Source organism: Spermophilus citellus (assembly GCF_964194105.1).
Source record: "Spermophilus citellus genome assembly, chromosome: 14".
Taxonomy (NCBI): Eukaryota; Metazoa; Chordata; class Mammalia; order Rodentia; family Sciuridae; genus Spermophilus; species Spermophilus citellus.
In genome coordinates this window covers 105,740,916-105,757,483 of record NC_138194.1, presented here as the reverse complement: position 1 = coordinate 105,757,483, position 16,568 = coordinate 105,740,916, and the positions used below count along the sequence as shown (strand labels likewise).

Sequence of the window (16,568 nt, the reverse complement as noted above, 5' to 3'; positions counted from 1 at the left end):
AAATACAAGAAAAACCACAAGGTGTAGTTCTGAAAAAGCTCTTTAATCTGGAGTTGACTGAGCAAATCTTTTTGCTTCTCCCATTTTACCTGGAATATGAATGTGATTCTAGTGATGGAGCATTCTTCTTGTAACCATGAAGCCAGACAGAAACAATGAGAGCCACATTAAGACAGCTAATCGGAAATACAGGGGATGTACAGAGTCCTGGTGGTATCGCAGGGTCCTAGATGGCCAACTTCTAGACTTCTTGTTCCTTGAGGGGGAAAAAAAACCCCACAAATATAGTGGGGTAAGGTACTGTAATTAAATTTCTAAGGGACTGATGGTGTGATACCAGGGATAGAACCCAGGGCCTCAAATATGCTAGGCAAGCACTCTGCCACTGAGCCACACTCCAGCTGCACATACTCATTGCCAACCCTGAGACACTGTGTTAAACTGGTAAGAACAGCATGAACACCTTAAAAGGAGTTTTCAGCATGTCACTCTTAACAATGAACAAAGAATCTCAAGTGACCCTTAGAGCTCAGATTTTGGCCTTTCAATCTCTTGTCCACCAAAAGCTGTCAGGACTCTTGAGGGGGCCATGTCCATATCTGCAGTACAGGAGCCCAAGAACACACTGTGTTCAATGGACACAGTAACTAGGTTCAGGGCCTCCTTGTGGCTTGCTGACAATCCAGGCATTTAAATGCTAACTAATAATTACAATAGCAGTTAACTGCATTGAGTAGAGTTGGTAAAAGGCCTTGAAATCATCACACACTCAAAAGATAACAATAAAAGAAACAAAGAAGTAGCTGCAATCGAAAGGGAAACTAAATGTTTAATTTTCCTTTGTTTGAACAAATATGAGAATGGATGTTCTTTGTAAGTATACTGTATTAAGGTTCCATAAGAAAAGCAGAAGAGACATAAGTATATATAATATACCACATATGTGATGTGTTACAAGGAGTGGACCTCACATCCTCATGGGATATGGCTGACAGTTTCTATAAGGATGTTGTCTTCACACGTGGTGCTAGAACAGGGCAGGCAAGTGATGTAAATTGAGAGTAAGGACTAGCTATTACCTGGAACCCAGGAGAACAGGCTGAAAACCTTTCCAGGAAAAGCTGTGACCCTTCATCTTGGAATTGAAGGAGATAGCAGAGGATAAGCATTTTCAAACTATTTGTTGTCTCACTCCACCTAGATGACCCATGGATACATGGGAGTTACCACAGCATCTATGCTCTTCCCTAGAGGAGGAACACACTCTGTAATTCCCACATTTATTCTGTGTATCACCTGCTGTCCCCTTGGTGATGAAAGTCTAGTCCCAGCTACCTGGGAGGCTGAGACAGGAGAATCGCTTGATTCTAGGAATCAGAGGCCAGCCTGCACCACACTGCCAGAACCAACAACTGTCTCAAGGAAGGAAAGAAAAAAAAAAAAAATCTGTGGAGGAAAAGAAGAAAACAGGTTGACAGAGGTGAAGGTCCTGGGATTATAAATTCTCGGTTAGGGACAAGATTACTGGAATGGAGCTGGGTCCTGTCACCTGGCAAACCAATCTAGAACCATCCAATAAAGGGGCCAAATTCTGACGACCTCTGTCGAGTTCCACAGCCCTTGGCAGAAGGGGCCCTGTTATGCACGGCTGTGCGCGGTAGATGAAGAAAGGTGTTCATCCCCTCCACAAGGTGGGAGCGCCTGCCCCTCTCGGCCGGGAGGTCTCATGAAAGCGCTCCGCACAGGCCTCGGCACTCTGAGCTGCAGTGCGGGAGGCACTTGGATTCCAACCGCCTCCGGCCCCCAGCTGGCCAGGGCGGGATTCGTTCCGCAGGTAGGGACCAAAGGCAGCCAGAGTCGAATCCCCGCCGCGCCTCCGCTCCAACCCGTCCTGGCCATCCTCTGCGCCTCAGGAGCGCAGCCTCCCCCAGCGCAAGGCTCCGACCCGCGCCGAGAAGCCCGCGACGCCAGCAGCAGAGGCCCGGAGCAGCGAGAGGCCGAGCCCCACCTCATGGCTCGCGCCCCAGGCGGGCGGAGATCCCAACTCAGAGCCTCTGCCAGACAACTTCCGCGCGCTTACACAAGCCGGCCAGGAGGGGTCTGAGGAAGAGCGTTCCCGGCGGCAGGGACAGCTAGGGCAAGGTTAGGGGAAGGAGTGGGATCCGCTGACACAGGCGGAGCAGTTAGTCCTCCAGCCGCCGGAAGTGCGGGCTGTTGGCTCGGCCTTTCGCAGCACCGTGAGCCTCAGCGTTTCCGCAGCCCCGCCCCAGGGTCCTCGGGGGCGGGGCCAGGCAAAAGGCGAAACCCGCGATTTCACTGCCAGGCGTCGCGCTCCACGATTGGTGGTCCTGGGTCAGGGGGCGGGGACTGGAGGGGCGACCGGCATAGGATTGGCGGCTGCGCAGACGGGGCGGCACGGCCCCTTTGTCTGAGGGCGCTGCGGGTGGCCGGCGGTCGCGCAAGGGTGCGGGGACGGTGAGTGGGGGCGCCGGTCGATACCGGGTAGGACCCTCTTCCCCGTGGACACGTGAGCTGGTGGTCCTCACAGTGGTGCAGGCCCCGCGGCGGCCCTCACGGACCAAGGCCGCGCCCTCCCCCCGGCCCAGTTCCCCGGCTCGCCACGCCCCCCGCCCCTCCCTCGGGACGCCCGGACCCTCTTCCCTCCCCTCCCCTTCCCATCCCCCTCCGTCGGACCCTCCGGGCCCTCTCCCCTTCCCCCAGCCTGGGACCCCTTCCGTCCCTGGCCCCTCACCCTGGGAACCTCTCCACCGTGGGCGCAGCGCCTCGGCAGCCCTAGTCCGAGTCGTGGAGCGGCGGGCGAGATCTTGGCGGAGAAAATGGGGGAGGGGGCTCCCCCAAAACTCAGAAACGATGCGGCGTTTTGTTTGTTTGAGAGGACCGTCCGTGTCTCGCTGTGTTGCCTCGAATTCCGGAGTCCAGGCGTCCTCCTGTCTCAGCCCCCGGAATAGCTGGGACCACAGGTGCCGCCCCAACTCCGGGCTAGAAACCAGAGGTTTACCGGTTGAGCGTGCGACTGAGTAACCGCGCGTACTGCCGCGCCCCACCCTGGGTGCCGCAAGCCTTAGCGAAAACGCCTTCGGGTCGAAGCTAGCGCGAGCCAAAGGTGCCTCTTTCCGAATTTCTCACCCCCCCCACAACTGTTTTATTTAACCGATGAGGTGTTTTCACTATTACTTTGTAAGAGCTCTGTATTAATGGATGAGACTGATTTTTGGGTAACAAAACATTTTATTTTGGGCATTTAATTTATGTAATAGAAAAGGAATGCAAAAATTTTTTTATGCAAGCATATTAGAAAAATAAACCATTCTCCCCAGCACCCTGCCCCAGTATACGCAGAGGTGGCAATGGAGAGTTTCGTGCGTACCCTTCCCAAATATGTGGGTGCAAGCTGCCGGCTTGCGAGCCCTCACCCTTTTCTGTTGCTAACTAGAAGCGGAGCTCGGAAGCCCTACTGCGCTCTACTGCGCTCGCCTCCTGCGGGTTGCTTCCGGCAGTCGCTGTTGGGATCTGTTTTGTACATCCCTTGCGTCGGCATTACGCACTGGGACTTTTCTGGGCGACCGGGGTAAGAGGAGTGAGACTCAAGCCCTGTTCCCTCCCATTATGGGGGCTTGTTCCTGCATTCTTGCTGTGGGGACTTTGACGGTTAGTGGTGAGGTTGAGGTTGAAATTGCTTCAATTGTTTTTTAGCCATTTGTATTTCCTTTGTGATTTGCTACTTCATATTGTCTTACAAGTTGAAAACACACCCCGGGTGTCTTTTAACTACAATAAAGGTTTTTTGTTCTGGTTTTAGTGGTGGCGGGGTTGTTTTTGAGGTAGAAGATTTTAAGTTTGTAATGATCATATATCTTTAAGACTTTGGGGCTTTGTACCATGTTTTAAAGGTCTTTTCCTACTCCAAGATTATTTTTAAAAGAATCTCTTTGTTTTTCCCCTTGTACTAGTAAAATGTGAAATACAGTCGTTTTGTGTTTGTTTGTTTTGTGTTTTGTTTTTTAATTTTAGGTGTCAGTCATCTTGGAATCTACCTTCATTTTTCCCCCCTTAAGTCAACCATTACTAACATTGTCCACTCTCTGTTCCATAATGTATCTTTCAATTGATTTGAAAAACCACCTTTGTCCTGTACCAAATTCTTCCCTGTGTTTGGGCCATTTCTGGAGTTTCTGGTGACTTTGATGTGCATAGGTTTTGGTTTTGAAGCTGCAAATCTGTTGGTCTCTGCACCCCAATCTTTCTGCTTTGGTATTTTGCTTAAAAAGACCCTTCCCTCAGAAAATAATAAATATTTTTCTTTATTCTTATTCAAGTTCTTTTATGAAGTAGTTGTAAAATTTTAACTCTTACTCATTTGTTAGATTTTCAGTAGATGATGTGATTTTTTTTTTTTTCCTGTTTCTTATTTTTAAAATTTCTTTGTCTTTACTTCGTGGTAGTTTGTTGAATATTTTGAAATGTTTTATTTTATTTTTTTCCTAAAATACTTAACCTGTCATCCTAGCACCTTTAGTGAATTGTTTTTCCTCCAGCAGTTTAAGTCTCTTCACCACACTTAAACCTGCTTTGCTCTGTTCCTAAGCTGCTGATTCTCACTGAGGCCCTTGTGGCTGTTTTCACTGTGGCCCTGTGACATGTCTGGCTCCTTCCTCAGTTGGTGAACCCTCTTCGACTACCTCCACCCCCATGAGAAGCATGTCAGCTTGTGAATCCAGTGCAGAGAGTAACATCACTGCAGTTTATCCAGTCTTTATTTTTGAGACCTGTCATATGTGCCTTTCAGATTGTCTTTTATTGTTTGTGAGGTTTTATAGTTTTCTTCATACAGATCCTGCACTTCGGGGGCTTTGGTGGTACTAGGGATTGAAACCAGGGACACCCTATCACTGAACCACATCCCCAGCCCTGTTTATTTTTTAGTTTGAGACAGGATCTCACAGTCTCACTAAGTTGCTGAGGCTCGCTTTGAACTTGCCATCCTCCTGCCTCACCCTTCCAAGACACTAGGATTAGAGACATACCCCATTTTGCCAGGCCTGAATCTACACATTTCTAAAATGTAAGTTTGTTTCTTGTTGATATTTGAGAATTGAATCTGGTTTTTTTCCTTTTTTTTTTTTTTTTTTTTTTTTAAACAAGGTGTCATTGGTTTACAGGAAAGCTACCAGTTTGGATTCATCACTCTGATCATATAATCTGGGAAGGTTGCAGGGATTGTGCTTAGCAGTGTTTTACTTTGCACTCACAGGTGACTTAGAAGCTGCCTCATCAGAAGGTGCCTTCACCTTGGAGGGCCAGGGCACCTTCTGATGAGGTAGCTTCTAAGAGAGAACTGTTGCAAGAAGCCCAGGGAGTGAGGAAAGGAGGGTGGTAGCTCTAGGGGAGATCCTGACAGCTTACTCCAGACTAGGAGACTGGTAATGTGTCTGTCCCAGCCTGCAACTGTGAACAGGGTCCTCTGGAAGGACAGGTACATGCTCACTCTGTCACATCAAGACCATCAGGAATTCCAAAAAGAATCACTGGTTTCTAGGCTTAGTTTACAAAACAGATGTATATGTGTCTATGTAGACCTCACATTCTGTGTTCTTCGTGCTATGGGGGTCCTACCTTAGTTCTTGTGCTTGCAATCCTGCCTGGCTATGATCCCAGGGGCCAGATCCCTTCCGGGCAGAGTCTCATTGCAGTATGGCTCCTTCCATTTCTCCTTATGTCATCATTGCTGCTGGGAGGTTTTGTTTTGGGTTATTGCCCATGAACATTTCCAAAAGCAAGATTCCTGAATCTGCAGAATGAACCCTCTTTGTTGCCATTCTCCTTTTGGCAAGTGAGTGTGTAGGAACTTTGCTTAGCTGTGACCCCATGTGGGTGCCAACAGCACTGTGCATGGGTGCTGTTTGTATTTGCCCCATAGTTAGGTAGTAACAAAGCACAGTCATAGCCTCCTCAGACTCCATTTCTGATATTCTGTAGCAGTGACTTCCATTTTGTCCCAGTCTCTTATCCCGGCATCTTTACAGGACTTTTTAAGAGCCAGCACTTTAATATTTAAAAAAAAAATATACACACCATGCTTCTTTTCTGTCTGAACTCCTATGTTCTCAAAGAGCAAAGCCTGGAATTGGGCCTGGGGATCCTTGGGGGAAACCATGCAGTGGCACACACTTGTGATTCCCCGCGACTTGGGAGACTGAGGCAGGAGGATCACAAGGTCAAAGTCAGCCTCAACAACTTAATGAGCCCTGTGTCAAAATTTTTAAAAGGCTGGGGATGTGGCTCCATGGTGGAATCCCTCTGGGTTCAATCCTAAGTATTAAAAAGAAAAAGAAAAAGTTTTCGGTGACCCCAGTAGTTCCACTTCCCTGCCTCATACTTGAGCTTTAGGTTGAGGCATAGTATTCACCCATCCTGGCGTCCTGTCACAGGCATATTACAGGAAACCCAGACTTTTATCTGCCAGTCAGAAGTAAATAAAAATGGAATATTAGGTAGTGCCAATTTTTAAATTCATTGTATTCAATTTTATGAGAATACAGCCATATGTATATGCTTTCTTTGTATTATGCTTTCTTTTTTTTTTTTTAACCTTGGCAGTATGTGTAGTTCATCCATACCACAGTATATGCTACTACCCTCTGATCTAAGGCTCGCTCAGCTAGCCATCTTTTCCCTCCCTCCTGGTCACACACATATTGGCAACCTGGTATGTCTTTCAGTTTTCCTTCTGTTAATCTCTTTGAATCAGATAATATCATCTCGTCCAGCAGCATCTAAGTCACTCCTATTGTGAGCACTCTCTGCTCACCTAATATCTGTAAGGCCCTGAGGGTGTCATCTCCCAGCTTTGCAAGGGGGAGCTGCAGTGCCACAGACCCAGAGTATGGCAAGCAGGCTGGCCCCAGGTCCTGTGACACACACACACCCTTCTCGGACTTGGGTCATGGTATACAAAATAAGAACATCATCCACGTGTCATCCCACCCCATATTTTGACTCTCAGGTAGCCCTCACAGTATAAATCATCTAGCAGGTGCCAACCGTGGTGACATTTGCTGCAACGCCATTGTTGTATCTGCTGTTGCTTGTGTCTATCCCCCTAGGGTACCTGCTCTCTCAGGGCCTGTCTGATTGGCTTAGAGATGTAGGTGGCCTTCCTGAGAAAGAATATAAGAAATTCTGCATCACCATCTCTGCCAGCTCCTTACCTGTTGCTGTGCCAAAAGTTTTAAAGTGTAATCTCTTTGCTCCTGTAATTTCATTAATTTCTTTATCAAATGTTCCACCATGGACTACTCTGCTGGGCCTCCCTCTGGTTTGTTGGTACAGCAGGAAGGGGTGGTGTGAAAGCTGAGTGGGATGTTGGCCTCCAGGAGGTGAAGAGGCTGCAGCTCCCTGAAGAAGGTTGTAAAATTCAGAATAGCTTCCTGGGAGCTGAACTGGGGACTGGAAGGACTTCTTAGCAGAAGACAATCATAGTATTTCCCTGAGAAGGCAGATGGAGTGGCTAGGCAGATATGGTGTTGGGAGCCATAAGACTGATAAGGGGTGGTCACAGGGCAGTGTGGTCAGGTTGAGTGAGGATGGTAGACTAGGAGTTGGTGTGAGAGAATGAAGAGGGGAGGAGGCTGTATAGACCACTCCGGGATAGAAGGGGGTGGGTGCTGCACTCTGGATCTGTGGCACTGTGGCTCCCCACTTAGTATTGGATGTTAAATGTCTGTGATGCTACAAGATGTCCATGTGAAGATGTTGAATTGGAGGGAATGGTGATAGCCAGCTCAGAGGCACCAAGAGGCACCAGAGGCTGGATCTCCTGGGCTTAACATCATGGCTCGTGGGATAACCATGCTTGGCACCAGATTTACAGGGAAACTGGTATCATCCACCAGCACAGGACGCAAGCAGGAATGGCCTGCCCCAAAGCCTTGTCATTATCACATAAGCAGCATCTCCTGTGTCAGGCTTTCAGACCTGGAGACCTGCTGGGAGCCCCCAGATGTGGTTCCTCTGGTTGTTCATCATTGGTCCTTCACCCAGGTGAAGTCAGGGCTGTAGTGTGACTTGGCAAGCTGACTTCTGCCAGGTTTCCAGGGAACCAAATCTGAGCATTTACTGAAGGCCAAATTCTCATGCATACCTAGTGAACGAGGAAGGGGGTGATCGAGGGATGCATTTGAGAAGGCCCCATTTAGAGAGTGGTACCCAAGAGACCAGTTGTGTCCCTGCTGCCAACAGTAAACAAGGACTTGGCCACATAGAGATCAAAGGAGACACTGACCAGGGCTGTTTGGGATGGCAGAAGCTAAGACTGTAAAGACTGCTCCTCTGAAGAGATGAAGGGAATGGAGACCACTTGGGGAGGGTCTATTCCCATGGGAGGTAGCTGGATAAGGGTGTGGTCCCTGGGAGGGTAGTTAAATGACAAGAGATGCAGATCTCTCCTGGTGCATGATGTCATGGAAACAACAGGTATGGCGGGAGACAAGGTGTGCGACTCTACCAAAGGACAGGCAGGTGTCAGGAAAGTGAGCCAGAAGGGAGGAAGCAGAGCAGTGAGGCAGGTTTATGTTCACACACCATCTTTACCTAATCCAGAGTTGGTTAGTGCATATCCCATCTGGAGATACATAAGTTACTAAATTAACCATGGGTTCCCACTGAACTGAAATTTACTGCTTATCTGTTTTTTGTTGGTTGGTTTATTTGGTACCAGGGATTGAATGAACCCAGGGGTGCTTAACTACAGAGCTACACCCCCACCCCTTTTATGTTTTGAGACATGGCCTCACTGAGTTGTTGAGGCTGACTTTGAACTTGTTGTCCTCCTGCCTCAGCCTCCAGAGCTTCTGAGATTATAGAATGCACCACCACACCCATGCTTGTAGTCTTTTAAATCCATGCTTCTACCCGTGTTTGGCTCCATCTGTCCCTTATAGGCAACTCTCTGGTTTGATTGCAGCAGCTTCATCACTGGCTGATACCTGGTTCGTTGGGTACCCACTACATACATACTTCCCCACTCTTTTGAATTCCATTCTTGCCTATTTTCCAATATATGTTCATGTGAATTGTAAGGCAGTTTTATGCAGAGACTCCTTTGGGAATTCTAAGTAGGATTGCATTGTACTTGCACCCACAGAAACGTGAGCTTTTGGAGAACTTCAGAATAGGGAGATTGGGAATCAGCCTGTGTCTCCACCTGTTTCCTTGTCCTGTGCCTCAGAGGCAGTAGTTGTTAGTTTATTGTGTATCTTCCTGATAATTGTGTATGCAGAGATGTGTGTATATTGGACATTTTATAAAGAAAACAGGGAATGATCACCCTTGACCTCCTACCCCAGGTGTCTTGAAGAGTCCTATTTGTCATGGTGCCCAGCTAAGCCAGTTGCAGATGCTTAAAAGGATTGACTGGGTTTTTTGTTGTTGTTGTTGTTGGTTTTGTTTTTTGGTACTGAGGATTGAACTCAAGAGACCCAATCTCCACTGAGCTACCTCCCAGCCCTTTCTATTTTATTTAGAGACAGGCTAAGTTGATGAGGTTGGCCTCAAACATGTAGTCTTCCTACTTTAGCCTCTGAGTGGCTGGGGCCACAAGTGTGGGACACTGTTAATTGTGCTCTTATATCACTTTTTAAAAAATATTTTTAGTTGTAGATGGACATGATATCTTTTTTTTTTTTTTTTTGGTGCTGAGAATTGAACCTAGTGCCTCAAAAATGCTAGGCAAGTGCTCTACCATTGAGCCAAAATCCAGCCCCTGTACCATGTTTTTAGTGTGTGCTTTGCCTTTGTCACAGGCTAGGCTCTGAGTCACTGTCACAGACCTCCCTCAATGCTCCAGAAGATGACCCATCCTCTTTTGCTTATATCACTTTTTAAAAAATATTTTTAGTTGTAGATGGACATGATATCTTTTTTTTTTTTTTTTTTTTGGTGCTGAGAATTGAACCTAGTGCCTCAAAAATGCTAGGCAAGTGCTCTACCATTGAGCCAAAATCCAGCCCCTGTACCATGTTTTTAGTGTGTGCTTTGCCTTTGTCACAGGCTAGGCTCTGAGTCACTGTCACAGACCTCCCTCAATGCTCCAGAAGATGACCCATCCTCTTTTGGACCAGCTGTCCTCTCAGTCCTCGTTTTCCCTAGCCTACTGGGTTATGTTGGACACCTCTGTTTATTTTGTCCTCTTGCATCCCCAGCACCTACCCAGCCTCAGGCCTCTTCTCATTGATGATGAAGCCTCCCCTAGTCTCAGACCAGATCCTTGGGGTCACTCTGGACTCAGTTCGCTCCGAACCACCACTGCTCATGTTTCTGCTTCCAATACCCTGGCCAAGCCATAGGGTTGAGAGCCCCTACCTTATTGAAGCACCAGGATCACCAAATGCCGCAGTCTTGGCTGGGCACAGAATCACGAGCCACCACAGCTTTGTAGATTCAAACAGCAATTCTTTATTCCCGAACTCACACCGGCCTCCACACACGCTCTGGGGCAATCCCAGTTCTTCTCCCACACAATTCACCTACTCCACGAGGCTTTCTTCCCAAAATGCTCTCTGAATCTCACGAGAACTCAATGGGAGCTCAGGCAGCAGGAACACCCTAATTCCAGCAGCAATAATCCTCAACATCGAACTTCCCTAAAATCCAAGGTCTTAAACTGGGAACGCCCTTAACCCAAGGACCGGGATACTTCCTCAAACCTGATCAGCTCTAAACCCGGATCCGCCTTGGTCTTTGAGCAAGGTCACCTTACATGCAATGTCAACAGCGAAATCATTAACATGGGGTACGCTAGCAAGGAAATTTTGATGCGTCATTTCTACTTGGTAATGGCCCTCAGCAACCAAAGGATGTCTAGGAGTGACCATGGATCTGTGGGTTGGGGTCTCCACAGGAGTGTGGGCCTTGAGCAAGACCACCTAGTCCCACACTGGTGGCCATCCCCCTCCTTGTTGGGAGGGTGCTTGGGGAGGCAGCCTAGCCTAATGCTTGTAAACCCACATAACGCATGTACCTTGGGTGTAGAACATGCAGGAGCCCTGGTGAGCTGGCATCCTCTGGCTCAGCAGCATAGTCCAGAGTCCATATGTGGTCATGGTCCAGAGTCCTCACTGGCTCCCCTGCACAGGTTTGACCATGAGGACTCCCAGGGGCCTGGGTAATGAAGGTTTGGGACCCTGAGCCCTTAGAGGGCATCAGGTACCCTTTATCTGGAGCTCAGAGACCCTTGGCACTTCCTAACTGGGATTTTCTGGGCCCATAGCCAGAGAGCCCTGCTCTGGCTAGGAAGGCCCAGGAACCATGTGTTTGTTCAGGGCTTGGACAGGTTCCTGCACTGTAGGATCAGAGTTCTGGCACGGAAGTGTGTGGAACAGCAGGCTTGTGGTGGGTGCTGCTCCTTGGGTCTCATCTCAGCATGCTCTTCTCTGGCTCTGCATGAGGACCAAGGACCCCTGGGGCTCCCCGCAGGAAGTCAGGATCTGTCAGAGGCAAGGCCTGGCCCCTCACATGTTCCCTCCCCTTCCACAGCCCCACAGGAACCTCCAATTTCTGTCATCCTCAGAGGCCCAAGAAACAAAGTAATGGCAACTGCCAGACTCCTGCCACTGCCAGCAGAACACCAGGTAAATTGTCCCTAAGGCCTGTGTAGTATCCCTGGCCACAGCCCCTATGGTTTCTTCCATGCCCAGGGACCCTGTGGCAGCCTGAGTGTCACTGCATCCCCGGAACTTATGGCTTCTTCTTATGAACCCCACCCTTGGCTCACAGGGTCCCACACTCAGCTGCCTGGGCATGTACCCACAACCCCATCCTAGACATCAAGATTTGGTGTTATTCCAAGAATTCCTGTTGTTCCAGGCTAAGGTGACCTTCGAGGATGTAGCTGTGCTGCTCTCTCAGGAGGAATGGGATCGCCTGGGCCCTGCGCAGCGGGGCCTCTACCGAAACGTAATGATGGAGACCTACGGAAACGTGGTCTCACTGGGTAAGTCCACCCACATGCTTAATTGTGTGTTTCTGTGTGAGATCGGTGGGGGCTCAGAGCAAGCTGGTCCTGGAGGCTCACCTAACTCCAGTGTGCTCCGCTGCAGCAGGAGGTCAGTCCTGTCTGTCTTCATGTCCCCAAAGGTGGCATAGGTTGGGTGGGAGTGTATTTGGGTAGATGTTGTATAAACAAAAGGCTTCCTTCCCCTCGAGCAGGACTTCCAGGATCCAAGCCCAATGTCATCTCCCAGCTGGAACGAGGGGAAGACCCATGGGTCCTGGACGGACAGGGGGCTGAGAGCCAGGGCTTGGGGAATGGCCACTCAGGTAAGTGAGGGGAGCTAGCCCTTCTTTCATTGAAGGCTGGGCCTAGGGGTTATAATGGCCTGTCAGGCCTCACAAGTAGGAATTACTGGACTGGGTAGCAGTCCATGGCAGGAAGTAGGTGTAGTGGTGAATCTAAACCTGGTGGTCTAGAGCTAGGTACAGCAGGGCTAAACCAGGTAGAGACAAAATCAGGCCATGGATGAATTTTTGTCCCTGCTCAGAGAGAAAAACTTGTTAGCCAAGGCTAGTTGTAATAGGGCTTTCAGGTTTTGAAGATTGCCTGGTTGTTGTAGAAGTCTCTCCACCCTGACATTCATAGTGAAGGACTGAAGCTTGCTGTTAGAGCTCAGGTGCCAGGTGAAAAAGCCCATTCGTACATTCTATGTGTAATAAGGTGGAATAAAAAAACAACAAAACTGTAATAATTAAAAAGGAGAAAGAAAAGCGTCATTTGAAGTTTATGCGATTTCCAAATTAGAAAAATTAGATAAGAGTTCACAAGAGAAACGTAGTAGTATTGCTGGATACAAAATCATTTGTATTTCTATTCATCAGCAACAAACAAAATCATACTTTTTAAAAAATATTTTTTAGTTGTCAATGGACCTTTATTTTATTATATGCAGTGCTGAGAATCGAACCTAATGCCTCACACAGGCTAGGCAAGCACTCTACCACTAAGCCACAACCCCAGCCCCAAAAACATAATTTTTAAAACAAAAATATTGGGGCTGGGGATGTGGCTCAAGCGGTAGCGCGCTCGTCTGGCATGCGTGCGGCCCGGGTTCAATCCTCAGCACCACATACCAACAAAGATGTTGTGTCCGCCGAGAACTAAAAAATAAATATTAAAAATTCTTTCTCTCTCTCTCTCTCTCTCTCTCTCCTCTCTCACTTTCTCTTTAAAAAAAAAAATATTCATAATAGCATCAGAAATGTGAAATATCCTGGAAATAATCTAACAAAAGATATGCCAGACCTTTAAGGGGAAAATTGTAAAAGCAAAGATGGAGCCCAGTTTGGTTGCCCAGGCTTGTGATCCCAGCAACTCAGGAGGCTAAGGCAGGAGGATCGCAAGTTGGAGGCCATTCTGAACAACTTAGCAAGACACTGTTTCTAAATAAAAAAAGGATGTGGATACATCTTAGAGCACCCCTGGGTTCTATCTCCAGCACTGGAATGAATGAATGAATGATACAGATGGAGACAGGTCTAGACTTAAAACCGTGCAAGATGGCATCTGAGTCTTGTGAAAACCTCAGTCATTATGTCCTGCTAGTATGCGCCCCTCTTGAGATGGGAAGGTTGGCACATAGTTGATCGACTTCAACATTTCAGATGTGACCATTTTCCGCTTGAAAATTTGCTCCTTGCTTTTTTAAAGCTAGTGGACAGGACCCCAGTATTCCACACAATCTTTTTTTTTTTTTTTTTAAATATTTATTTATTTTTTAGTTCTCGGCGGACACAACATCTTTGTTGGTATGTGGTGCTGAGGATCGAACCCGGGCCGCACGCATGCCAGGCGAGCGCGCTACTGCTTGAGCCACATCCCCAGCCCTCCACACAATCTTATGAACCTGCAAAATCAAACATCCTCAGGGAGCAATGGGTATGACAGCTTCTGAGGAATTTAATTTACCAGTGACTGTGAACAAGAGGACACAATATTATGTCACAGAAATCTTGCACGAAACTTGTTTTCTTGAGACAGGCTTTCCCTATGTTGTCCAGGCTGGTCTCGAACTCTAGGCTCAAGCAATCCTTCTGCTTTGGCTTCTAAGTAGCTAGAACTACAAGCTTGTGCCACCATGCCCAACAGTGCACAGAACTTCACATTGTTTGGTAATTGCTCCCACAGAAGGCAAGAAAACACAAGTTATTTTGCAGCCACTGCCAAACCAAACTGTTGTCCATGGAGGTGCCTGTGCTCCTGCCTGATGGAGACTTTTGACCCTTTTTAAGCAGTCTTTGAGTTTAATGGCTGAAAAAAACTTAAAGATTGTCCAAGAGCACAGAAGCACCTGGTTACTCTGCCTCTGGCCCAGGCCAGAGAGGAGGATGAGACTGAGTCACTTCTAGAGAGCAATAGGCATAGAAGCAGAAGCTACGTGCCCCTGCTGGTTTTCACTTACTGTTTTAACAGAACAGCAGTGGGAATATTTTTCATTTTTGAAGAATGTTTTGTTGTCAGCTCATCTCCCTGTTCCTTTTACAGACAACCTCAAATGTGATCGCACTGCAGTCTGTGTGCAGGACAGCTTATCTTGTCCGTGGGGTAAGTGCATGTGTGATTTTTTTAATACAGTACAATTCCTGAGGTATTAATGTTTATTCGTTACCAGAATATGACAGGATTCCCCAGGGTGCTGTGGAGTTTGTTAAGACAACTCACACAAGGAAGGGTTTCTCCTAATCAAGCATTATTTGTTTCAGTAGAATCTCTTTTTTCCCCTTTATGTATTTTGTCACACTGAAAACATAGTTTCCTGCTCTATACTTAAAACCACAACTAGAGCCACCATTCTGAAAGGGAGTATGGTTGGCTCTGTGCAAGGTGTGACTCTGCCCCACAAGAAGTCACATGATACTTTTAAGCCATGGCTGATTGAGACTCCCCTCCAGTTATTGTATTATGAAAGTCATCTCATTTACCTTGTTACTCTGGCATCAGAGTCCACCAGAGGTGCTCTGGCAACAGAAGCCACCCATTCAGGAAAACAAATAATAGAGCAGTGGTACTTTTGTTTTTTTTTTTTTTGTAAAATTTTTATTAGTTATTGACAGACCTTTTATTCATTTATTTGTTTATATGTGGTGCTGAGAATCAAACCCAGTGCCTCATACATGCTAGGCAAGCACCAGTACCACTGAGTCACAACCCCAGCCTCCCCCACCCCCAGCAGTGATACTTTAATGCAAATAACTGATTCTTTCTTTGGCCTACAGACTTGTATTTTATAAAGATGGGCCTTGGGGGTGGGGGGGGATAAAACTAGTCTTATCAGTTTAAAGAACATATAGCATAACTTTTTTTTTTTAGAATACATTTTTTTTTTAGTTGTAGATGGACACAATATCTTTATTTTTATTTGTTTTTTTTTTTTTTTTTTTAATGTGGTGCTGAGTGTCGAACCCAGAGCCTCACGCTGCGAGGCAAGTACTCTACCAGTGAGCTACAACCCAACCCTAGCTTAACTTTTTATTTTTTTTTAGTTGTAGTTGAACACAATACCTTTATTTTATTTATTTTTATGTGGTGCTAAGGCTCGAACCCAGGGCTTCACACGTGCTAGGTGAGCGCTCTACCGCTGAGCCACGACCCCAGCCCCCCAGCATAACTTATTAAAAAATAAAATTTATTAAAAATCTTATTTACCCAACAGCTTAGGAGGCTGAAGCAGGAAGATCACAAGTTCAAAGCCAGCCTCAGTAACTTAGCAAGGCCCTGTCTCAAAATAAAAAGGGCTGGGGATTTTGCTGAGTGGGATTTTGCTGGGTTCAATTGCTGGCACAAAAAAAAAAAAAAAAAAAAAAATCTTAAATAGATGACTGTAAATTTAGATTTTTTTTTTTAATGAAGATCCTATTAAATCCTCAGTTTTTAGTTTATAAATGCGGTATACACTCAAACAAATTGCTCTGGAGGAAACTTAAAAAAAGATATAGAAATACTCAATAAGAAAAGTGGAAACAACACTTGAACAAGTTCCTGTTTGTTTTTAGAATAAGGAAAAATGTTTTATTGCTTTGCTAGCAAAGGAGAAACCCAGGGACTCCTGTCCCAGAGGCTATGATTCTTTTTTTTTTTTTTTTTTGGTACGGAGATTGAATCCAGGGGTGCTTAACTACTGAGCCACATTCTCAACCCTTTTTAACTTTTTTTTAGTACAGGGGATTGAACTCAGGGCACTCAACCACTAACCCACATCCCCAGCCCTATTTTGTATTTTATTTAGAGACAGGGTCTCATTGAGTTGCTTAGTGCCTCACCTTTGTTGAAGCTGGCTGTGCCACCAAGCCCAACTTTTTTTTGAGACAGGGTCTCAGTAAGTTGCTTAGGGCCTCGCTAAATTGCTGAGGCTGGCCTTGAACTTAAGATCCTCCTGCCTCAAGTCTCCTGGGCTGCTGGGATTATAGATGTGCACCACTGCCCCCACTAGTTTGGCATTATCTAATGGAATTGAAATATGAATCCTTATGTTCCCCACACTCAACCCTGATACATAATA

General features: G+C 46.8%; 1 protein-coding gene across 1 annotated transcript in view; it reads left to right on the top strand.

The window, feature by feature from the left end:
- Positions 1–3,604: 3,604 nt before the first annotated feature.
- Positions 3,605–16,568, top strand: part of ZNF250 (zinc finger protein 250) — a 23,991-nt gene continuing 11,027 nt past the window's right edge. The window contains exons 1-5 of the mRNA XM_081266262.1: positions 3,605–3,669; positions 11,554–11,648; positions 11,884–12,010; positions 12,226–12,336; positions 14,555–14,614. Of these exons, the coding sequence (XP_081122388.1) occupies positions 11,607–11,648; positions 11,884–12,010; positions 12,226–12,336; positions 14,555–14,614 (340 nt within the window). The 5' untranslated portion in view covers positions 3,605–3,669; positions 11,554–11,606. The remainder of the gene's footprint in view (positions 3,670–11,553; positions 11,649–11,883; positions 12,011–12,225; positions 12,337–14,554; positions 14,615–16,568) is intronic.